The following is a 25,954-nucleotide window of genomic DNA, read 5'->3' on the forward strand; positions in this document are numbered from 1 at the left end:
CAAACTTCCTGTTGTAAGCAGTATTATGGAGAGCACCTGGTGCGGAAGCGATGATCCAGACAACAGCCAGCGAGCTGACTGGCCCCTGTCTGACTGGAGAGCTGAGGTACATGACTGCCACCTTCTGAGGGGTCCAGACAGAGGCGCCAAGCTGACTGTGCCCAGGTTCCAGAACCACACAGACTATTTGTATTTAGTATCTGTTGTTTTATGCCATGAAGTTTTTGTTTGTTACACAGCAACAAATAACTAATACATGGCTGGATTCATCAAGAGAAGGGCTTGCCCTCTTCAAGCTGAATGTTATTATTCACTTTGCTCTTTAGTTATTAGGGTGTAAGTACTGATGGCACAAATGAAAGTAAATTTGCATAGTAGTTCTTGATGATGACTTGGAAATGGAACCACATCATAATCAGGAAATGAGAGGAGCCTAGAGACATCTTCTCAGGTAAGAGTGAATGAGTGGTTTCTTGAGAGGCATGGTTTGAGAAGGGAAGAACAGGAACTATTGGGGAGGGACTAGGGTTTTATTATTCCTTCATGTCAAGTTTCCTTGATTCAAGACCAAACAAATGTTCTTGGCAAACCATTTCAAGCTGGAGGATGGGTGAGAGTACATGAGGACCTGAAGGAATAAGACGCCTGCATCGGAGGCAGAGCTTTGCTGCATAAATATAGTGGTGTACAGTGGAAGAAAAAGAGTAGAATCAAGAATAGCCTCACAACACTGCCGAACCGGGTAGGAGTGAAGTTTTAATGAACTACTCTATGTAGAGATGTATCTTACCTGCTATCTTAAGAACTCTAACCAGAGAGACCAATTAATAGGCATTTTCCAAAAGCTCTGTTTTAAATGACCAGAGAAATGTCAAGGCTGAAAACCATCTGATGCTCACGAGTCCCATGGCTTGCATCTGTGTGGTAGATTGGTACATCTGATTGGCCAATCACCACCTGGACTGGCTGTTAAATATCTTTGATATCACTCTTGTACATAGTCCACTTAGATGAAGTTTGGGGGTTTTTTAGCCCCATGTTGTTTGTGAGTCAAGTTGGACTGTAGGAGGTAGAAGATCTCTTGTATCTTATTCATGCCCAAGCAAGTACATGGCAGTGAGGAAGAGATGTAAATGAAGGCTTGGGATAAACCTTGTGTGTTCTTCTGAAACATCAGTTTTGCTCCCTAGTATTACTTAGAGACATTTTCACATCAAAGCAAACACAAATGTATTTTGGAGTAAAATGCAAAAATCACATGAATTTTAAGAGGAAGGATTTTCAAGGAATTCTGTTTTTGGTGGGCTGCCTTTGCATTAACTAAACTTTCATTCATACTTACACTATTGTAGGTATCACAATAGAAAATTGTGCGGGGCACACCTTCATGATTTTAGGGTTGCTTTTTCTACTGTTGATCTCCAAAGTCAGTCTTTATGTTCTTTGGCACACTATCAAGACCCAGAAGGGAAAATTCTAAGTGAGAGAAACTCTTAAGAATTTATTTCTAGCTTCCCTTCTCTTCTGTCGTTACCTTGAATTTATAACAAACTCAAAGGCTGACAGTTTATATCATGGTTATCTCCATCAAAATGCATTTATTTCACTTTGTGTTGAAAATAATTATGTGTTGAAAGTACCTTTAAATTATTGCATTGAAAGTATCTTTTGTATTATTTATTTTGTTAACATTGCATATTATTTTAATGTTTTTCTTTCCTAGTTGTTGAAAACTCATGTTTATCTACTTTCTCTCTTAAAGAGCACTTTAGGAAGGATTACTTTGCTTATAAAGATATTTTTCACAGGGCCAGGGATTTAGCTCAGTGCTTCCGCTGCCTGCCCTGCAACCCCAAGGTCCCAAGTTTGATCTCCAGTACCAGAAAAAAAAAAAAAAAACCTCAGATATTTTTCACAACTCTTTTTCATTTGTAAATTAAAGAGTTTGTGCAGAGATTATAATGGCATCATTTCTTTTTTCCCTTTATGTCAAATCATCACAGTGCAGATACATCATTGTATGTGAAGATGCCAAACTGATCCACATTCGTTTGCAAATGTAAGGATCCTATCTCTATAGTAACGCAGAACAAACATGAAAGGAGGTTCTAACTGATAATTGTACAGCCTAGGAAGCATATGACAAGTGGCATGGGCCTTGTGACAGTTCTACCTCCACCCAGCTGTCTGTCCTTGGATACATCAAAACCTCAGTTTCCTCATGAACAAGGAGGATAAACCCCATATGGTTTAAAGGTTCTAAAATTTTAAGCATTTGAAACTAAAGCAGATTTTATTTTCTAAAATTTGGGTGATGAATTAAAAGTGTTTCTAGAAAGGCTTTGTAGTTGATTTGTGGAGTGGAATTACCACTAAATATCGGTTTTGCCTAATGACTCTGCTGTATAATTTGATGGTGGTTATTGCTTACTTTATACATATAGACACTATTTCTGTTTAAGTCTCTGCATTTTTCTGTTTTGCTCCCGTATGCACATGCGCGCGCGTGTGTGTGTGTCTGTGTGTGTGTGTGTGTATGTCTGTGTGGGTCTTTGTTTGTGTTACTGGAGATAGAAGCCAGGACCTTCGCACTGAGCCCAGCCCTGTTCCTTTGAATTTTTTTATTTTGACACAGGGTCTCACTAAATTGCAAGGTCCTACCTCAACCTACCTAATTAGGTCCTACCTAATCCTCCTACCACAACCTCCCAGATCACTGGAAACCCCAGCTTTTAAAAATGAAGTAAGAGGCCGGGGATTTAGCTCAGTGGTTTCACCACCTGCTGTGCAAGCGCAAGGACCCGAGTTCGATCCCTGGTACCAAAAAAACCCCAGCTGGATTCTAAAAATGAAGTAAGACTGGGCCAGGGATTTAGCTCAGTGGCATGGAGCCTGCCTCACAAGAGGTCCTGAGTTCGATCTCCGGTACCAGAAAAAATAAAAATAAAAGTGAAGCAAAATTGGTATCATTACAAATCTTTGATATTCAAATATTGATTGATTTTAATATAGAAAACTGATTATGGACCAACACTCTGCTAGCCACAGAGGAAACAAATATGAAAAACTGAGTCCTTCTCTGCCATCCATATGTTCACAAGGCTCCTATCCTCATCTAGGAGCCAAGAATGCCGAGGTCCTTGAATCAGATAAGATTCAGATTATCAGTCCTGGAGGCTTCCTAGGCGTATCTGAGGAGGGCAGTTCTTCCCAACCTCGGAAAGCTGCGAACCACAAGAATATCAAATGACTGTTGTTTGTGTTGACAAAGCCTTTTCACAAATTTCTCACCCATAAATACATTACCAAATAATATTTAGTGAAATGTAAAAGGACTTGAGTGACAGACATTTTGAAATTAAAACCACAATGATTAGCATAAGAAGGCTTACTTTCAGTGCTGCCTTCATTTGCATGGTAGTTATTTCGGGAGATTAGAAAATTACATATGTGTAGTTTTTTAAATAGAACACTTTTCTACTTATGCACTCAAATAGGTTCAGTGCTTGAAATCCTGTAACTTCTTTTAATCTGAAATGGCTTTATGTGCACGATCTGCTTGAGCTGGCAAGAGTGTTGCAGCAAAGCAGCGTTTCTCCGTGTTTGCATTGTTTCCTGTGAGAACCTGCTGTGAGCATCGCTGCAGGCTGTCGCTCTTGTCTGCCCTCTGCGGCCCAGTCACTGCGTTCTAGACTCAGTGTCAGTCCCAAGGGGAGGGGAAATCTGCAGCTGAGCCAGACGGGTTTGTTACTCTTTTAAAATTAAAAGCATATGAAACAGATACAGCTTATTATGGTTGTTTTTTTATAAATAACATAAACTTAAATAACAAAACAATAAAGTTCAAATACAACTTAAAATAGAGTTTAATGCTGTAACCACAGAGAAAAAGCATGATTATTTGTGGGAAGAACATTATTAAAAGCCAAGTTCCCAAATATGAATTATACAAAAGATAGATTGTTACTTGAAAAAACTTAAAGATTTCTGAATTTTACTCTTAGGGATTATAAAATGTTATTTTGTGGCAAGTGAGATGAAGTACAGTATTATCATCATTACTGCTATTTTATATACAAGATTTTTGAAAACACCCTTTAAAAGACACCTTTCAATTTGAGCAGCATCAGAAATTTTGTTCTTCTCAATAGATACACATATGCCCTCAGCCTATAATTTTGTAAAATTACCTGTTTGATTCAGTTCAATCGTAGAATTTTTGAGAATAGTACTTTGTTTTCTGAGTAGAGCCTAAGTTTCCGATTGTCATAATTTTCACTGGAAAGTACTTGAAATACTGCTCAGCTTTTATAGTTGATGTTGGCTTGGTTATCTGCCAAGTCTTTCCAGCAGCCTTCAGGTCTGATGTCTCTCATAGAACGTCATCCGCATCATTACCATTATGATAGCAGCCATTTTATAAGCAGATAGGCATATTTAAATAATCATCAGATAATCGAATCTAACATACTCTAAAGGTAAATTAATTTAAGAAAAAAAACATTACTATTACTAACACCACGATTGTACAACCAGTTTTACAATTTTTTACAACTTTTAGTTACTAAATCTGATTTTTGTGTATATTTTTCAAATCTTACTTTAATGCAGTCTCTTAAAATAAACATAAATGCGCAAGTCCAGCTTGATCAGTTTTTCAGTAGTTTTCCAGCCTTTCTTGGTTACTAAAAAAAGAGAAATAAAGAAAAGAAAAAAAAGAAAGAAAACAGTCCACTTAAAGAAATCTCCCTGCTGGAACTGGTTTCTTATATACCATACATGATTAGGTTATTGACATAGGAAGAAAGTGGGCTGTTTTTTGTTCTTTCTTCGTTTTCTTCCCTTTTACAGGAACCCCCCTGTGACTTAAAGCGACAAACATCTCTCCTCCACTGTGTGTCCATTTAGCTGATGCGTATGTGTTGTAATGGTTTTCCAGAATTAATTCTTTGAAGTTGCAGTCTTCATTGCATTCTTTCTGTTAAAACAACAACAACGTGAGTTCTAGGCGGACTCAGTTAAACAACGAATAAGCAGGTAATATTCGGTAGAGGCAATGCATATATGACTTTTTAAACCATAGATCAAGCAGGCCTAATACAGTTTACTAGCTGTGTCTACGTAGGTTTTCTCTTCTGTCCAAACAAGATATCTTAAATTTAAAACAAAGTAAAAAGCTCATATATAGATTTATGCAACATGATTTTTAAATGTCACTTTTAGCAGTCAGTTTCAGCTGTTCTCTAGTTTTAGGACCCAGCTCCCCTAACTTCTCTGATGGCTCTCCTATTGCCACACCAGGGCCACTCATTCTCTAGCTCCTGGAAATTTGGTGTAGGACCTCTGTCTCCCTCACGTGAGGGACCTATTTCACAGACTGTTCTTTGTTTACTGCCACCTTGCCTTCAGTAGGAACAGAAAATTAGAAGTTATATATTCATTTATGCAATTCATTCGTTCATTCATTCAAACTATATTCTTATTATTCATTCATTCATTCATTCAAACTATATTCTTATTAATTTGCTTTTGCCAGGCACTGTACTGAACAGAAAATTAGAAGTTAATTTATTTATGCATCTATGCAATTCAGTTCCTTCAACCTATATTCTTATATAATTAGTTTGTGCCACGCAATGTGCTGAGCTCTGCATAGGAAAGTCAATGGTACTTTACTACATGGGTTGAGCTGTTACATATTTCACATTGTAATAAAGTGGGAATAATGTGAATGCTTATACTTCAAAGCCCATGATTGTGAGACTGATGTTGGTAAATGAACTGAATACTTCAGGGGCTTTTGTCCCCCAAGAATTTTCATGTCAGCACTGTGTAAATTGGGTGAGCTTTAACAAAAAGAGCTTTAATACTGACTGAAATTTTAGATATCGAGTATCTACAGTGCACATGGAAGTTTGGAGCTAAAAGGACCCTTAGAATTCAGTTATTCTCACTCATTTCACAGATGAAGAAACCAAAGTTCAGCTAGCTCAAGCAATTTCCCCGAGGTCACTCAGAAAACATTTTTTCTTAATGCTTATAAAAGAGATGTTTCAATGAAATCATCAAATATTACCATTAGAGAGAAATTAATTCCATTTTTACTCTTCAGAAAGGCAAGTTGTTTTAAGAAAAATAAATTTGAAAAATTAAGTCTCCACTATGAATTATTAATACCTTTGCATAGAGCTTTCCTTCCTTGTTCATTGCAAGATAATATTCACTTTCCACCCCTTTGATTGCCACAATTCCAACTGCCACTGTCCTGATTTCCATGATATCTGCAAGGAATCACAGAAAGATACACCAATTATTCACTCACTTTGCAGATTGTCCAACAAAGGCCATTTGTTGTTAGTTCTGTTTTACCTGGAAGTCGTTCAGATTGTTAAATGTGCTTATTAACTCGGCTTGAGGCCCCCTCCCCTAACACAACATCAGAGCAATCATTAAAGATGGAAAGTGAGAATGATAAGCTTTCATTGTGTGGAAAGGAGATCTATACTCAGAGAAATGGACCTTCAGATTCATTCCTTGGAACTATATTTTAATGCATTATAATAACAATAAAGACTAATGTTTACTAGACTCGTGCCACATGCCAAGGGATTGTTCCAGTACTATTATGTATTTTTGGAGGGGAGGGGGATGTTGGCCCCATTTATTTCAAATCAAATAACTTGTTTGAGAGCTCTGAGAAACTAAAATGTCAATGTTTTTCAAATCCACTTCTATTTAGTTGATCTCTAATAATCTTACCGCAGTAAAATTTTATGAAGCCAGCAGTTTCCTTTCCTTCAAATCCCTTTACTCCCATCATTCCTCCCTTTATTCAATATTGAGTTCTCTTTTAGATAGAAAGGAGAATGTTTATGCAAAGGCTTAGGGTGTCTTTTATGATCAGATCCAGAAAATAGAATCTGTAATGTTGCCTGGCTTTTGTTTTGCAGAACATTGTCCACAAAGCATAACTGTTGAACAAGAGCTACCATTAACTGTGACATGTGGCCCCCTCCCTTAGATCTAGTCCTGACAACATGTTCATATTGTTCTACCCCCAAAAGCTTTTCCTCTGTCCTTGGCCTGTCCACTGTCTACTAATTCTTCCCTCTACTTTGACACTCAAGAGGTCCTAAACATTGTTAATCTTATCCCTCTACATTATGGTTAAGGATACTAAAAATCTTTGTCACGATTCTACCTTTAACTGAGATGGAATAGACTGGAGATGGTTAGGTTCCTATATTCTTAATTGCCTGTCAGAGTTTTTAGAAATTCTTTCACACTGGGAGTTCAGCATGCCTACAAGTTGATTGCTTGGGAGAGCGTGAAGCAGTTGGTGGAATCAATACCCCTTGAACCCTGATTTTCTGGTCTGTTTGATCCCATGTTCTATGTCATATTTTAATCAAGAAAAGCCAGGGGAGGTGGAATTAATGTTACCACTTTTTTGTTCAGGTGCAGAGTGGGAATTGATGCTCCTTTCAGTATCCACAAACATCAATGGAAGTATTAACCATGTAAACTGATGGCATCAGGATTTGCCCAGGAGACACAATACAGGAAGCTGTAACATGCACACATGAAGTTGGCTACAACATAAGTTAATTATACTGTACTTGGTGCTGTCTCCTATAAGACAGATTTTAAGAGCTCAACTTGTGCTGTGAATCTCCATTTCTATTTAAGAGACATTTATTCAAATAAAGAGCACTCATAGTGGATTTATTCCCAGTTAAGTCAGGCACGTTATGTAGATGCATCAAATTGTTAATATAATGACTGTGGTAACATTATGGGTAATGGGAAAGGGGAGGGAGGGGAGAGAGAGACAGACAGAGACAGATACAGCCCATACAACTGAGCATGAAAAGGGACAATATGTACAGCAGTTTGACTCCTTAGCCTTATCGGCAATACTGTCAACAATACCATAAATTCACTATTTGGGATGTCACTCTTACAAACTACATGATATACCTTAAATGGCCTCCCTGTTTATTTCCTGTTGTTCGATCATTCATTCATTTATCTAAGTGTGTTTATTTAAACCCATACCCCCTTTGGAATGAGAAATAAGGAACTTTGGGATAAGTTGCTATTGCTTTTTAAAAAAATTTTCCAACATCTACTCCCAGAATTTTAGGTCTTCCCCTAAGCTTGTACTTTGGAAATTGATGCTAATTCTTTGTTTTTATGACCAATAGCTTTATGATTTGAAAGTGCTTTAACTTTCCTGTTTGAAAAAATTTTAGTGGCTTGTTACACAGAAATCTACCTTCCTATTTTAGCATAGTGAATATTTCTTTTCTCTGAAGCTTTCAAGTTTTATATTAAAAGTTTAGGGGAGCATATATGTGTTAAATAACTAAATATTGTTTTGAAGTTGAAAAAGGGGAACATAATTGTTTAATGATTAAGCTAATTAAAACATTTAATTTTGGCCAAATATACTTTCTTGGGCACATTAAAAATAGGAACTGGTTTGAAATTAATATGAAAAAATGGAAACAAAGTCTTTGTAAATAGGGAGGGATGGAGGGGTTGAAGGAAGGGTAGGGGAAGGGGGAAAAATAAGAACCAAGACAGATTATGTAAAGGTGCAAATTTCCAATGATGAATGTCATTATATTGTATACCTAAAATGTACCAATAAAATTAATTTTAAAAAATAAGAACTGGTATCAACAAAGAAAAATATATTTTTGATGTTAAATGATGTTCAGGATTTTCTGTTAAGCCTGAATCATTGAGTGGAAGACCTTAAATCGTTAATATTTTTATGATGTCACTTTTAAGGCTATAGATCTCATCCTTTTTTTTTCTAGATTCTCCAATTTATTGGAATATAAATTTTAAAAATAATTTCTTAAAATCCTCTCGATTTCTGGGGTGTCTGTTGTGATTTTGTCTTTTTCATTTCTAATTATAGCAGTATGGCTTCTTTCTTTCTTTCTTTTTAATTCTTTTATTGGTACACTTTAGGTATACAGTACGTTTACATTTATCCCTGGGTGTTTGTACCTGTACGTGATGCATCTCGGTTCTTATTTTTTTCCCCATTCCCTGTGCGCCCTTCACCCGCTCCACCCTTCCCTATTTGCATAGATTTTGTTTCCATTTTTTTTTCTTTTCTCAACATTTTTCCTTTCCCTTCTTTCCTTTCCCCTTCCCTTCCCACTTCCCCTACTCCTTTGGACCTCTTCTTCCTATTTCAAATTATCAGTTATTCATTTTAATCATTTTAATCCTTATTTACACTTTCAGTTTCTCACACTAGAGAAACTATTTGGTATTTACACATGTGTGTCCTATTTATTTCACTTAAGAGGATGGCCTCAATGTGCATCCATTTAGCTATAAATGTCTCTAGTTTCTCATTCTTTATGGTTGAGTAATACTCCATTTTATTGAAAAACCACATCTTCTTTATCCAGTTTTCAGTTGATGGGCACTTGGGCTGTTTCCAAGCTTTAGCTATTACAAACTGTGCCGCTATAAACATGGGTGCACATATATCACTATGGTACAATTCTTTCAGTTCTTTTGGGAAGATACCCAGCAGGGGAATAGCTGGGTCAAATGGGACCTTCAGCCCTAGTTCTTTGAGGTATCTCCACACTGATTTCCACAGTGGTTGCACCAGTCTGCACTCTCACCAACAGTGGAGAAGGGTTCCTTTCTCCCCACACCCCTGCCAGCATTTGTTATTGGTTGATTTCTTGATAGCAGCCATTCTTTCTGGGGTGAGGTGGAATCTCAGTGTTGTTTTCATCTGCATCTCTCGAATGACCAGTGATATTGAACATTTTTTCATATGTTTATTTCCTGCTTTTACTTGTTTGTCTGAGAAATGTCTGTTCATTTCAGATGCCCATTTTTTAATTGGGTCTTTGAATTGGGGGGGTCTGATTTTTTTCAATTCTTTATATAGTCTAGATAGTAGGCCTTTGTCTGAGGTACAGCTGCTAAAAATTTTTTCCCGCATTGTAGGTTGTCTCTTAGCTCTGGTGGTGGTTTCTCTTGCAGTATAGAAGCTTTTTAACAATGAGATCCTAGTTGTTGATTCTTTGTGCTAGTTCCTGTGCTACTGAGATCTCATTCATTTTATATCAGAAAATACATCCAGCATCTCCAAGCATACAAAGAATTCTTTTTTTTTTTTGAGACAGGGTCTCACTATGTAGTTCAGACTGCCCTGGAACTCACTATGTAGCCCAGGCTGGTCTCAAACTCACAGTGATCCTCCTGCCTCAGCCTCCCGAGTGCTGGGATTGCAGGCCTGTACCACCACACCTGGCTTTTTTACAATATTTTTTTGTTGGTGTTTTGTTTGTTTTGTTTTTTGGTATTGGGGATCGAACTCAGAACCTTGCACTTGTGAAGCAGGCTGTGGAATCACTGAGCTAAATCCCCGGCCCCCACAAAGAATTCTTAAAAGACAAGGAAAAAGAGGACCGGGGATTTAGCTCAGTGGTTTTGCTGCCTGCTGTGCAAGCACAAGGACCCAAGTTCGATTCCCCAGTACCAAAAAAAAGACAAGAAAAAAGAAAGCAAAAATGGGCAAAACATTTGAACAGATACCTTCACCAAAGAAGACAGGCAGATGGCAAGTATATGAAAAGATGTTCAATATCTTATGTCATTATGAAATTGCAAATTAAAACAATGAGATACCACTGTACAACTACAGCATTAACTAAAATCTAAACCACTGACAATACAGTACTATGTGCTGACAAGGATGAAGAGCAACCCACATGCTGATTTGTTGCTAGTAAGAATCTACAAAACAGCGCCTTTGGAAAACAGTTTGGCAGTTTCTTACAAACTGAACATACGCTTACTATACAGTACAGTCTCACATTCGTGCCTCTAGGTATTTACCCCATTCAGTGGAAAACCTCTGCCTGCACAGAAATCTGAACATGAATGGTTATAGCAATGTTATTTATATCACCAAAAACTAGAGACAACCAAGATGTCCAAGAAAATGGATAAAAAAACTGTCATACATTCATACACTGGAATATTATTTAGCATTTTTAAAATGAGCTCTCAATCCACAGTAAGATATGGAGAAGGCTTAAACACTTATTGCTAGGTGAAAGGAGCTAGGCTGAAAAAGCTGTATATTACAGTTCCAACCATGTGACATTCTTGTAAAGGCTGTAGATAGTAAAAGACATCAGGAGTTGCCAGAGGACTGGGGAGAAGAGATGCAGAATGAAACAGTGAATCTTGGGAGTTATTTAAATCCATGAAACATTGTATATGATACTGTAACAACAGAGACATTATTTTGTGCATATGACAAAACTCAGAGACCTGTACAAGGCAGAGTGAACTTAATGTGAACTATAAACTTTTGTTAACAATATGCATGCAATATTTGCTCATTAATTGTAGCAGATATGCCATGTTCATTCAAGATATTCATAATAGAGGAGATATGGGGCCAAATGGGGATGGTGTATGGGAACTCTACTACCTGCTCCATTTCTCTGTAAATGTAAAACTGTTCCAAAAGACAAAATCTATTAATTTTTAAAATACAGGCTAGGTATTAGTTAATAATATATACTATGATTGATAATATATGATATAATATGATTCTAATAATATAAAGTGTATAAAGAAACTATATGGATTTTTAATGATTTGTTCTTGTCCCAGATATATAGAACTCATGGACTTTACTTTGTATGTGTACATATATCTTAGATGTTTGAGATGGAATAAGAGATCCAGTAATATTCTAGAAATCTGATCTGATGGCTTCAAATATGTCATCAAAATATCTGGATATTAATAAAATACATATCAAAATTCAGTTAGTAGTTTCTCTTCCAGAAAAAAGGAAATGAATGATACCCAGAAAAAAATGCCAATTGCTAAAAATAACGCAATGGAAAATTAATTCCATGGAAATTCAGGAGAAAGAATTGTTACGCATGTGAGTCGTCAAGGGAGGGTCTGAGCAGTTAGAATTAGATCTTAAAGAATGGATCAGCTTAACATGGGGCAAAAATATGGAAACATGATGCAAATTTTGAGAGAGAAAAGTATCTGCAAGGTCATGGAAGCAAAGATTCAAAGCCATGTTAGTAAGATAGGCCCTCAAGCTATCCATGTGGACTAGGAAGAGTAACAGAATAACAAGAAAAGACTCAGGGTCAGATTGTGGAAGGCCTTGCATGCCGATTGAAGGAACTTGAGCTTTCATTTGAAGACACTGGGGAGTCACTAGAGTTTAAAATTTGAAAAATGTCAGGCAAGAAATTGCGATTTAGGGGAATGAATTGGATGTGAACAGTAAATAAGAACAGGAAATGACCGGCACTATCTGTGTTGATGTGGTCAGCTGGTGTTCATTTTCACCTATAAGGGACCCTTATTATTTTTTTAAGTGAATAAATAAATGTTTTCAAAATACCTTTGTTGAAATTTCTAATGCATTAAATTTAAGTCATTCCAACTCCTCCATACAAAAGCTCTTTGTTGTCCTCAGTAATTTCGAAAGTGTAAAGTGGTCCCAAGATTAAAACACTTGAAAACAGCTTTTCTAAATTGATTTTCTTTCTCCTGGCCTGTGTAGTCGTGGTTTGCCTGTGTGTTGGAAATTGTTCCCCTGTGTTTGCAGGATTAGCTTCTTTGGCTGTTTGACAGCCCTCCAAATACATGAGTTTATACTCAGAAACTCCAGGCACATGCATATGGAAATGTTCAGTCCACTCCAGGGTGTCTAGAGCATTTCTTACCGGTATTTCAAATTCTCAAGCTGTAAATTACAGTTAAATTACATAAGCAAATAGTAAATTATGTAAAACATTCATGTTTGATCAAGTTGGTTACCTGTTTAATGTTAAGATGGCCTTTAATTAAAGAGTAAAGCTGAAATGTGTATTAATACTGCTAAAGATTTTTGTATACTGACAGTTACAAGGATAGCAAAGCATGTTTTCCTAACAAGTGCTGTATTTTCAACATATTAAAATCCTGTATCTCGGCCGGGGATTTAGCTCAGTGGTTTCACCGCCTGCTGCACAAGAGCAAGGACCTGAGTTCAATCCCCGGTACCAAAAAACAAACAAACAAGCAAAAATATCCTGTATCTCAGTATTATATTTTTAACATATCCTGCATATCATTTCTCCAGTTATTAAATATATGTGTGTGTGTTTGCTATTGTAAATTCAAAAGAATTGCGTTTAAATACTAGCAACTTGACTTAGTCATGTCCCCCTGCCTCTTGGACATTTTCAGTTTCTCTCCTTTTTGTTTTTTATTACAGGAATCCCTTTTTAATTTTTTCTCGCAATCAGGGATGTTTTAAGATTTTTGTAGACCCCGTATAGATCACTCATGTTAAAATGTCGTCCATATTGTTTGATAGATACAATATTTCATAGTTATTTTCAAAGTTTTATATGATCTTTCCTTTGAAATTATTTAATCTAAATCATTGAACTTATCTCTAGCTATAAATTTTTTGCTGATATAAATTCTTAAGAATTCCAAGTGTTATGAGAAATGACTAATGAAGCATAAAAGCATGTTTTGTATGATAATTATTTGCTAATCTCTATTTCTTATTTCATTTTCAAATTCAATCGCCATTGTTCTTGTAGGCCCTTGAAATTTTCATAGATCGTTTAATATTGTAATTTTAAAAATGTGTGACTGATATTGTGTAACAAGAAGAAAAGGTCTAAAAGAGCAGGGGAATTGGGAGGGGTAGGGGAAGGGAAAAAAGGGAAAGGAGAAAATATGAGAAGAGGAAAAAAATGGAAACAAGGCCTTTGCAAATAGGGAAGGGTGGGCAAGGGAAGGGGAAAATAAAAAAGAACCAAGAGACTCATGTAATGGTACAAGATCCCAATGATGAATGTAACTGTATTGTATACCTAAAATGTACCAATAAAGTTAATGGGGGGGAAAAAAAGAAATTTTCATAGATCATATGCTCTGTAATCATGGATCAAATGAATAAAATGTTCCTGCTCTTAACTCTAAAACCTTTTCAGAAGAATATTCTGATTCCTTTTCACCAGCGATAGATAGCCTCAATCTGCTCTCAGTGTTCTTCCATTTAACTCTTGTACCTGAACTTCTACTCTCTTCATGTTTTCCTCCAGTTCAGGTCGTCAGTGGCTTGCTAATTGCCTGGTCCAAAACCTTTATCAATCATCTTTTTTTCCTGTGCACCCTTAGCACTCTTGACTGCCTGTTCTCTTCCTTATCCTGGCTGCTTCACCAACCCTGTGCTACACTGGTGTTTTACTGTACTCAGAATGATTAACTTTTGTGTAACCCCTATCTCTAGATCTTTTATTACATTTTATTGCTGACACTTATTCCATTTTGTTAATGCTTTTATTCTCAAAAGTCATTTTCGGGCCAGGGGTTTAGCTCAGTGGTTTCGCTGCCTGCTGTGCAAGCGCAAGGACCTGAGTTCGATCCCCGGTACCAAAAAAAAAGTCATTTTCATCCCATTGTCTGGAGATACTGTATTCTAGCTTTTATAGTTTGAATTTCAAAAATTCAACTTTTCTTAAATTCATCTAGAATTAATTTAAGGATGTAGTGTGAGATGACACCCAAAACAGACAATTTATTCTTTTTTCTTTTTCTGATACCAGGAATCGAACTCAGGTCCTTGTGCTTGCGCAGCAGGCGGTGAAACCACTGAGCTAAATCCCCAACCCAGACAATTTATTCTTGCAAATAGGTATCTCATTTGTAACATTATTAAATATCCCATTCCTTTTTTTTATTTTACTGATATGATGTTTTTCTTTTATAATATATTGGCTATGTGTTTCATCTCATTGATTCATCTATCAGCTATATATCCATATTAATTTGTTTCAGGTTACCAGCTCTCGAGTGGCTCACTGTATTTCTAGTTGGCTCTGACTCCAGGTGTTACTCTGAATAAATCAATACTGTTCTCACAGGGCCTTCAGAAAGGGGAAGACACTGGTCATGCTCAGCATCACGAGAGCTTCTTTGGCCCTTAGTCAGGGTTATAGTGTGAATTCCTGACTCTTTACTGGCTATCTTATTTACTTAAAACTGGTGTCTCAGCAAGAATTGGGCTGAGATAGGTAGTCCAAGACAGAATATTATCTGTTATTTCCTTGATATAAACCATAAGCTTATTGTACAAGAATACAACTTCACTATCTTTCTTGAATCTATCTTTCTTTAATCATTTCATTATTTGAGAGTTTGGCTATAATAAAAAGTATCTCAACAGTTCCTCTTTAACAAATGATGGTTTATTTCCTTTAAATTGCAATTTTTGAAGAAAACAAATTTCAAGATAATAAGGTAAGAGAATAATTTCATTCTGTTATTTGCAACCACAAATAAAATATTACCATAGTAGAGAGTAATTATAACTCCCCAAAAGTGATACTAACTTCAGTCAAATATGACTGTCACTATATTTTCTGTAACATACAAAATTATTTAATAAATGTTTATGTTTATAATATAATGTTTATGTTTATAATATAATATAATGTTTATTTCCAAACCCCATCCCAAAAGGTAGAGATTTTACTAATCTGAAGATTATCTAAAAATCAACTGTGGATTGTCAAATATACCTTCATAAAAATAAGTTAAGATGAAGTTTGAATTTATTTTTATGCTTATAAACTTATATTTAACTCCATGTCTGTTACATTTTTTGTTGTTAACAACACCCCATAGGGTTATAAATGTAACAGCAAATTACAATGAACCCATTTATATACTAGTGAAAGTTATCACGACTTGATTAAATGATGAAAGGATGAAATGACTTCGTCATTAACAAATTTATCCCATTTCTTTAATTGCCAGACATCCATATCAGATATGTTGGTGGAAACACTCAAGCCATTCTTTACTAAGGTAGAAAAACATAAAATTGACTTTTTAGAATAGGTCCCGTGGGGAAAAAAAAAGACTCTATTATCCCTTTATTCAAATTAATCCCCCAAGTACCTTGGAAACACAGAGACAGTTATTTAACAAATGAAGAGTTGCATTTCTTAACTCAACCCAAGATTGTATTCACTGTTTTAGAAGTAATTCTGATGGCTCACACTGGGGCTGCTGGCTTCCCAGGACCATAGTCACGTGAATAAGCCACATCACTTCCACTTGCCCTCATGCAACGTATGTTTTCACAAACTCCAGGTCTTTGTATTTATGAATAATATGCAGCACTGTGCCTATCACAAGTTTCTCTTTTCATTTAACCACCACAGTCTTGTTTATAAATTTGCAGATAAACTATGGCACTCAACAAATTAGCTATTCCTTTCACTTATTTGTTGCTGATGAATTTAAGAGATTCTTGTACTGTAACTTCTATAATGCCTTGTAGCTCTTTTCTGCTATGGTAATTACCCTTGTACATATCTATGTTTTCAGTGCCCATCTGAAGTGACATCCTTTGAACCCAGCTCAGCAGACTGAGCTTTTTGTGCTCTCGCTGTCTTTTGTTCTTAAGTCTTCAAGTGTATGACAGAACAAATCATTCACTATATCATATCACTCGTTCGCGCAGCCATAGGCAGGCATTTTCTCCCCAGATTTGTGAGCAAAGACTATTAGCTGTTGCTCCTCAATTTCTCTTCTTTGTCTGTAGCAGTGGCTTTTTAGCTGGCTGTTTAAAATGAACATTTCACCTCCCAGGCTCCTTTGCAGTTCAGTGTGACCATGTGACCAAATTCTAGCTGTCCTATGGCAACTTCCAAAGATCTTCCTGAACAAGATTCCAGCGGTAGCTCTCTGTACCAGCTTTTTCTTCCATTATTCCATTCTCCTCCTGGAATGTGGATTCTGCCTTGGATTATGAGAACAATGTAATTGTGGAAAACTGAACTGAATAGCCCTGGCAACTCCCACATGTTTTTATGAAGCAGAGTTGTTATTCTTCCAGATGTTTACTGGATGGAGAAATGAACTATTTTGTTTAAACTAAACTAAATTTTAACTAATACACCTAAATCATTTTTCTGTCAGGGCTTATTCTTCGTAAAATGCACATAAAAATCCAGGAGGCTTTTTTTTTCAGTTATCATAAGGCACCAGTCAGAAAACCAACTATTCAACCCTATTGTTAATAATCAGGTGTTTACTTTCATAGCTGGGTTGGTTTGGTTTTGTTTTGTTTTGGTTTTTCCTCTAAAGTCATGAGATTAAGCTAGAGAACAACACCTGTGCTTCCATGTCTTTCATTCTCCTATTCAGAATGAAATGTCACTAGAGATTCCAGGTTTCTCCTGGTACTGTCACTCCTGTGTGTGTCAGCATTTGGCTGGCTCGGTAAATCTCCACACGTTCATCCTCTCCATCTTCATACACGAGTCGGCATGCTCCAAAGCCCCTTGTAAGGCATATCAAACTATGTTCCATGGCTTCCTAGCTATAGAGTGATCTCATTTGGCTAGCATTTCTGATGCTCCTCCGTGTTACATAAAGCATGAAATGCTGTTGTGATTCTTCCAAAAACCCAGATTCATCATTCTTGTTTAGAATATCACAACCATTCATTTGTGAATAAAACAATTTATTTGGCACTTAACTATTTTTAGTACCCAGCATATTTGTTGTCTTTCTGCTTATATCAGTTTATTCCATTTATTGTATTCTTAATGATGGGTTGGATTCTCTATCCTCCAGATTTTTTTCTTCTTGGCTTCCTTACTACATTAGTTTTCCTACTCTAAAAAATATTTATCTTCTCAAACAAGCTGTAACATAGAAAACTTATCTCAAATCCTTTCACTTATATATCTAGCCAACAAAAGCAATTTATATTTATATTGCACATGATCATTAACCATCTCAGACACAAGGACAAGCACAATAAACGCATTTCAAGTCTATCGTAATCATTTCCTCACTGTCCTTACACCCAGAAACTTCTTCCTGAAAGCTATTGAGTTCCTGGAAGCATTTCTTTACATTCTTTCTGGCCAATCCCATGTTACTGCTTCTATTCTTTGCTATTCCCATGGGAAGTGGCACACAAAAATGGAATGTACCATTTTAATTTCAAACTCAGCTTCTTTCAGCAAATATGAGAGAACACAATACTCAACACAAATGACAGCAATGATCCAAATTATTTCCATCACATTTATTCATTCCTCTTGCTCTGTCCCTTTCCTCATCTTCCAGGCTCAATGGATATTGAAACTAAGGCATGAGGAGTTAGAAAAGCCAGGGATCATTTTGACACCAGGTATTTTGAGAATGGAGGTTATTTTTACTGGTGTGGCAGTGCTGGTGTGTTGGAGTTTTTATGAAGATACTGAGTTTCAGGTGATGGTGGTTTTTCATATCCCATTCCTGAATTCAGCATGGGAAAATCACTTCGTGGTCTAAACCACAATGAAATTGTAGTTACGCTAGATAATGTAACTAGTAGGAAATAATTGTATTTTAGCAATAAAAAGAAAATTGCATAGCATGAAAAACTTCTGAAGATAATTTTTTAAATATACTGATAATGTTAGTGTTCTAATTTATAAAATATTTTATTCAGTATTAAAGAAATGATCTGTAGAGATGTTATTTGAAGTATCCACATGTGATCATTTACCCTGCTTCCCTCTTTAATCTCCAACCTATAGTCACATTCTAGAATTTTATCATTTTGCATGCTTTGATCACAGTGCTGAGGTATTCAAAAGGTTGAGCAAAATTGAAATTTCCCCATTTGACTATGATTGTATTAAGATCTTAAGTTTTACTAGCAAGAATTATACTAAGACCTGTATTAGAGCATAATTACCATTTCTGTTGAATGCCTTTATCTGTTGATGAGATGGACTCTGAATTCTTTTTTTTTTTTTTTTTGGTGCCGGGGATCGAACTCAGGTCCTTGCACTTGCAAGGCAGGCAATGGAACCACTGAGCTAAATCCCCGGCCTGACTCTGAATTCTTCATTGTACTGTGGCAGTAAGAATTCTTTGGATTGATGTATGTATACAGTTTCTCAGCTCTCTCCTTACCATCATTTCTCCTTTTGAATTTATTGTTATTTTGACTCCATAGAGTCATAAAAGACTGAAAGATACTGCCAGTATATTTCAGCCAGTTGCTTCACAATCGCTTTTAATCACTGAGGTGTAGTCATTACCTTGGTAATGAAGAGTATGTCATTTACTGATGCTTGTAGTTGTTTTAAATAAGTCAGCTACTTACTGTATATACTCTGTATATAATGTATATACTCTATAAAATCAGAGTATTTACATAATTTATTGAATCCTTAATGACACCAAATGACTTAATCCAAAAGCTACTGTTTTGCCCTTGACTACAGAAATAGTATTCCGACTCCAGGAGAGGGAATAAAAATTGTTGTACTATGAAGAATTAGATGCTTTGTTGTCCTGAGAGTTTAGAATGAAATAAAATAATGCTAATAGTTATATGCAATTTATCAGAATTCAATATATTAAAATATTCTGGTTAGGGCAGGAGATTTTGCTCAGTGGTTCCCCCACCTGCCTAGCAAGCACAAGGACCCGAGTTTGATCCCTGGTACCAAAAAAAAAAAAATTCTGGTTAAACTAATTCTAATGTCCCATACCTTTCAAATACAAATAGAATTAAATTTCACTTTAAGAGTATCTCTGGAAGAAGTTAGCAGTTTTGTGCCTATGTAATGCTCAGTAAATGTCTGTAACCAAGCAATGATTCTTTTTTTTTTTGGTACTGGGGATTGAACTTGGGACCCTGCACTTACGAGGCAGGTGGCAGAACCATTGAGCTAAATCCCCGGCTCAAGCAATGATTCTTTAAAGCAAATATATTTGAACATGAGTCTCATATTACCTGTTGTAGAGAATTTGCTTATAAGGAAATAAATAACTCAAGTACCATTTTAAATTTGTTTCAGTCTAACATTTTAAGATGGTTTATGAGTTGTTTATTTTAAACAAGTTATATAATCAAGTTTTCTCAAAATGTTAAAATTATATAAGATCTAGTCATTAAAGAATATGTAGCTATCAGTATTTTTTTTCCAGATGCCAACCCAAAATATAAGCAAATGACCTTTACTAATATGGGCGTATTAATTAAAATCATCGTCTGCAAAAGTTTCAGTGAAACCGTTGGACAGAGCTCACATTATGAGTACTTAGCACGAAATAAATGTGCTCCATCAGTCAGACAGAGTGGCTGCTCAACACAAAAGACAGATCTTTCTTCTCAGGCCAGTGTCCGGTTGGGCCACCGCGTGGTGTGTTTACTGCACACATATTGGCTTTGCTGCCTGGAGGGAGTGAGTCAGTGCTTAATGCAGTGTTTTAAATGGGAAAGAAATGAGTTCGCTCTCCTCACAGTTCTTTATTGACTTTCACTTGGGTGGTGGGGAGGAGACAGGACTCTGTGGTAATAATCTATGGCAGGTTGGATGCGAAATCTGCTTCTGGGTTCTCTTTCTTTTCTCAGGAATGCTAGAATCCACTGTAATATGAGAACATAATTGATACATGTGGTTGATAGTGATAATCTTGTATTGGATCACTTTTGTCTAAAGAAGCATGCCCTGTAACTGTTAAAGAACAGGTCTAAGACAGAACTTTGGAATACACAAAAAGAAATTAGAAAACTAATCAAGGCAAAGGCAGTAAGAAAGGAACCTAAATAGATAAATTGTTACTGAAACCCAAAAAGTATAAGTCCCATCAAATCAGTGTCAAATTCAAAACAGCTCCACATGATTGCATAATTTCTGGTATCAGATATAACTGAAATGTTCTGCAATAGGAGGGACTGACTCAGCAGCAGCAGCAGCAGCATCACTGGGAATAAATCAGAGTTCTTATCAACCCTATGTCTGTTCTTACTGATGTCAAAAACAATTTAATTACCTTGCCAGGTGAAGCAGAAAGAATCATGTCATTAATTCAGAGGCTCATTAAGAAAATATGTACAACATTAGAAAATGTTTAGCAAGTACATCAGCATGTGATACAGAGATGGTGATGTTTTCTTTTGAAAGAACTTCAGTGACAGCAGCTTGTTTCAGCAGCATCAGAACTGTGCCAGAATTAGAAACAAACTATTTGGTTGTGCAATACATAGGGTGATGTTTGCCCAGTAGCTTCTACCAAAGAGTGTCGTGTGAAGCACACTGGAGCTGTCTGTACACTTAAATCTCTATACCACTTTATAACCTTTTTCCTTATCATTTATGACCTCTCTAGAACTCAAAGAGTTCAGTTTTTTCCTTGAGGCTCAGAAAGTGTATTCCTAAATCACAGAGGAGAAAAGAAATACCCTGTTTACTCTGTAATCACTGGAAGTTCTAAACTTATATTTAGAAAGAACGATCTGATCATGTGGACTATTTACATTTGCTGGTTGCAAATGGCTCCAAAACAGTCCAAACAGGGCTGGGGATTTACCTCAGTGGTTCCACCACCTGCCTTGCAAGTGCAAGGTCCCGAGTTCGATCCCTGGTATGAAAATAGTCCAAATAGGTGTGGATACCATAATTCCAGATTATTTGAGGAGTACCATATTTTTATATGAAATGGAAATAAGTAAAGCAGTCTTTTCCTACCAGCTAGAAACTCTCTCCCATTTCCTAGCTTTTCCTAAAGTCTAAAATATCTTCAAAAAGAAACTGCATTTCCATTACATAGAATTACAGATAAAGTTCAAAATACGAATATCCCTGGGAGAGGCTGTGGTATAAATGACTATCTTCTCTGCAAGCAGAATTTGATTGGGTTAAAAGGAAGGGAGAACCAGGGCACCAAAAGTGAACTGAAAGGAGAAGATGTTCATAAAAAGAGGAAATAATGGAAACTTCCATTGACATTTTCCTCTTGTTAGACTTCTTCTAATCTGAAGAGACGCCAGCTAGAAGGTCAGCTGCACATTTCCTTCACATCTCTTTTCAGTATTTACATGCCCTGTGAATTATTACTATCTGGCTTATGAAATACAATCTCTCTTCTTTTCTTCTTTAATTTGTACTTAAATATTCTACCATCCAAGCAGTAGGACACCTCTACCAGATTGCTCTGCTCATCAGCACTGCGAATGAAACCACTGCCTTTCCCACCAAAACCCATTTTGGCCACTGGCTCAAGTGGGGATTTGGGGGGGGGGGGGTACCGGGGATCGAACTCGGGTCCTTGCATTTGCACAGCAGGTGGTGAAACTACTGAGCTAAATCCCCGGCCCAGGTGGGGATTTTTAAGTAGCCATTCTTCCAAGAATTCTGATGAGGAGAAATGCATTTTTTTTTTTTTTTGCAGAAATGAAAGTGGAAGGAAGAGGAAGAAGTAAGAACATCAAAATTTACACAGGAAGATGCTTAAAATGTTAAAAAAAAATGACTCAGAGCACCTCAAGTTCTTGTCAGAAACGACCTTTTCCCCCTATTTCTCTGTGACAAATGTGTTTCCAGCACCTCTGTCCCATGCCCGCTGCCATCAGTGTTGTCCAGGTCTTCGTTATCTTGTACTTGAGTACCGTTTCTGAACTAGAACCCTGTCTCCAGCCCCTTGGACGTCACATTTACCCTTTATGTCTTCACGAAGGACGTGCCAGACAGAGCACCCTTCTTAGGTTCTGGACGTTTTCTAGGCTCACTCCGCTAAAAACGCAGAGCAAAGCAAAACATTTTTACTTAGGGTTCTCCAGAATCTGACTGCAGTCTACTTTTTAAGTTTCCTTTGGGTTCAGACAGAACGATTTCCTCATCATCTTCCTCTCCCACGAACAATGCCAGCCGCTCTGCCTGCTCTGCCCACCAGTCCCCATGACATGGAGCTCTCTGCTCTCAGCCTCCCAGATTTGCCTCACGGTTGCACTGCCTTCCACTTCTGCAAATCCCCAGTGCTTGGTACAGGGATTTGTACTTGGCGGGCTCCCCTTGAGTGCTGAAATAGAACGATATGGAAACCCTATACTAACTGGTGTCTGATTAGAAATCAGCAAATTAAAGTAATTAATCTTTCCAGGATTAAAGAATGAATGAGTGTCCTGATCATATTAAATGTCAAAAGAGTTAACATTGAAAAATTGATTAACCAGAAGTATTTGTTAAATTCCTCCTACTTTTCATTACACTTTTGGAGTTTATCTAATTAGATAAGAATAAAATTCTCTAGTTAATTCAAACAATGGTTCATATCAGATTATATTTCGTGGTATCAACTCCAAAAAGTTGAGCAAACTCCAAACATCTCTAGTTTACCCATCAATTACAGCTTTTTCCTTTGATTTTGGCTAAACCTCTCTTAGACCTATTTATATTTTTAGTATACAACTCTTACATGAGTAACAAACCTATACGTTTTCTGAGTGTTATTATATAATCTATCTTGCGTGTAGCACATAAAGACATTAAGTACACATTAGTTCTAATCCATGAGTGAACTGATTGTTGTTTGCATCCATATTGTTATAACTTTACAAACAATGAACATAGCCCATATTAATGTTCACCTTAATAAATATTTCTTACTCTCAATGATAGCCCAGATGCTTTTTGGCCGGTGTCATACAGTATATGTCTTACATCATTCATTCATTTATTCTAATTCCAGCTTGCTTTCATTGTCGTATGTAATCTTTATTAATGCTAAACAAGGAGAATGACATCTGTATTCCAGATGTGGATGTGAAGCATTTACTCAGAGATAGTATATGTTCTGTTGTGTGTCTTAACCTTCTGATAATGCCCATTACATTATTGATCCTTTGGCGACAACTTTAAGAGAATATCTTTAGGCTGGGGATTTAGCTCAGTGGTTCCGCTGCCTGCCTCATAAGCGGAAGGTCCTGAGTTCGATCTCCAGTACCAAAAAAAAAGATAGTATCTTTAGGAAAATGTCCAAAGTGATTTCTAGTGGGATTTTTTATGGCAAGCAATATAATATTTAGTGATTTTTATATAATTTTAATTTCACTGCAAAATCTATTGCACTAGGATTTATCTGCTTATGTCTGCCTTTTTCTTTCTTTTGAAAAACTCAGAGCTTCTCAGTAGGATAGACTTGGAGTAGGGTATGGAGCAGATCTTGTCTGGCAAAAGATGTCCTGGAAAAAGGGGTCGAATCATGGGAACTTTTTTCAGCTACACAAACTTGGTGAGGATTTTGATACCCACCCACTCGTCACGGAAAAGTCATCCCCTGCTGATCGCGTCCCTCCTGAGCCTCATCACGGTAACTAGCCAATGATACTAATTAAATTGGTCTCTAAACAATAAGTTTTGGGAAGTGGAAAAAATTCACAATGTATTCAAGGCCAGTTTTTCAAAAATACTCCTCCTTCCCAATAGAAATGATTCGCTTTACCCTAATATCAAAATGGTGACTTTTTGTTGTTGTTGTTAAATAACCTTGTTTCTTGAAACACATCATTATCACGTTAAAGATCTAAAACAATGATGTCTACCTGCATGTGTCCTCAAAGACCTTTAGTAAATAGGTGTAAGGCTCCCCTTACAGAAACTATCTTGCCTTTCTTCAGCATCCAGCTTGCGAACATTGTATTGTGTAGCATCGTAGTGGTGAAATAGAGAAAATCAGGCCAATGAAAATGTGTGGAGGGATACACAAGCATTCACGGTGTGGCATCAGGGGGTATTTTCTGTGCTCCAAGCATAGACAAGGTGGACTACCAGGAGAAGAAACAGGACATCCAAACAGGCGAGGTCATGAAGAGTCTCATGCAGTTAGTGGAATTTGAGTTTCTGTGCTACCGGAGATGGAAACCACTGCAAAGGTTAGAAAGGCGCCTCGAGCAGCACTGTAGCAGAAGGTAAGAGGCAAGGGGAAGGGCGACAGAGCTGATGCGGCCAGAGCAGAGGAAGGCCTACTCTAAGGAAACTGAGTCAGGATCGGCATGATTACTCATTTCCTCAAACAGTAATACAAGCCCTACGCCCTATTTTGAGCGATTTAAGATGTGACCTCTTAAAAGGCCACAAAGTATTGTCAATTGAGAATTTTATAAAGCTCTGTCTACCATCACACATTTCCAACATGTCAAGATTGAATGTATATATTGCCCAAATTAGGACCTAGAGAATAAAATGCTCTTATTTATTATGAATGCAAAATCAAATTTATCACTTATTGATAATCTTCCAGACTACAGTCATCCCCTTTGTACATGCCAAAGTCTTTACTAGTCAAAGCTACTTTCATATTCTAATGTCCCATTGTTTCAATCTTTAAAGTAGTATGTGAGCTTAATTCAAATTAGCAAATGTAATGAGAGAGGAGGAAGAGTAAGACCTTGCAGAATTATTGAGCAAAGGAAGTTAGCTTTCCTCCTCCTGGGGAGGGTCATTGTGACACAGGCTTTCCTTCCCACCCTGCACTTTCCAGTTATGTGGCACTGGGAGTAGATCTTGTGCAACGTGTCAAAACACAAAATTAGCTACTACAAACTGTGCTGCTGTAAACACGGGTGTGCATATATCACTGTGATATGATGCTTTTAATTCGGGAAGATTATCTAGAAGGAGAATCTCTGGGTCAAATGGAACCTCTAGTTTTAGTTTTTTGAGGACTCTCCACACTGACTTCCACAGTGGTTGCACCAGTCTGCACTCCCACCAGCAGTGGAGCAGGGTTCCTTTTTCCCCACTGCCCTGCTAGCATTTGTTATTGGTTGATTTCTTGATAGCAGCCATTCTTTCTGGGGTGAGATGGAGTTTTCATCTGCATCTCTCAGATGACCAGTGGTGTTGAACATTTTTTCATACATTTATTTGCTGTTTGTACTTCTTCATCTGAGAAGTGTGTATTCATTTCAGATGCCAATTTTTGGCTTAAGTCTTTAAATTTGGGGAGTATGATTTTTTCAGTTCTTTATATATTCTAGATATCAATCCTTTGTATGAGGAACAGCTGGTAAAACAAATTTTAACACTCTGTGGGTTGTCTCTTCACTCTGTTG

The 25,954-nt window shown here is 36.8% G+C and overlaps 2 protein-coding genes and 1 long non-coding RNA gene across 4 annotated transcripts in view; 1 reads left to right on the forward strand and 2 right to left on the reverse strand.

Annotated features, from left to right (window-relative positions):
- The window catches only part of Fam227b (family with sequence similarity 227 member B), a 70,953-nt gene extending 48,470 nt beyond the window's left edge, over positions 1-22,483 (forward strand). The window contains 1 exon segment of the mRNA XM_087180985.1: positions 22,294-22,483. Within this exon segment, the coding sequence (XP_087037111.1) occupies positions 22,294-22,364 (71 nt within the window). The 3' untranslated portion in view covers positions 22,365-22,483.
- The window catches only part of Fgf7 (fibroblast growth factor 7), a 55,353-nt gene continuing 33,214 nt past the window's right edge, over positions 3,816-25,954 (reverse strand). For both annotated transcript variants that reach the window (XM_087180993.1, XM_004835431.3), the window contains exons 3-4: positions 6,178-6,281; positions 3,816-4,978 (exon numbers count right to left, since the gene is read on the reverse strand). In XM_087180993.1, coding sequence (XP_087037119.1) covers positions 4,784-4,978; positions 6,178-6,281 — 299 coding nt within the window. In that variant the 3' untranslated portion in view covers positions 3,816-4,783. The remainder of the gene's footprint in view (positions 4,979-6,177; positions 6,282-25,954) is intronic.
- On the reverse strand, positions 18,848-22,554 carry LOC147830553 (uncharacterized). Its single transcript, XR_015438997.1, has 2 exons — positions 22,385-22,554; positions 18,848-20,488 (listed from the first exon to the last, which is right to left on the reverse strand). It is a non-coding gene; the product is annotated as an uncharacterized LOC147830553 (long non-coding RNA).

Source organism: Heterocephalus glaber, unplaced genomic scaffold, assembly GCF_053883595.1.
Source record: "Heterocephalus glaber isolate CG9 unplaced genomic scaffold, H.glaber_assembly_v1.0 deba00000122, whole genome shotgun sequence".
Lineage (NCBI taxonomy): Eukaryota > Metazoa > Chordata > Mammalia > Rodentia > Bathyergidae > Heterocephalus > Heterocephalus glaber.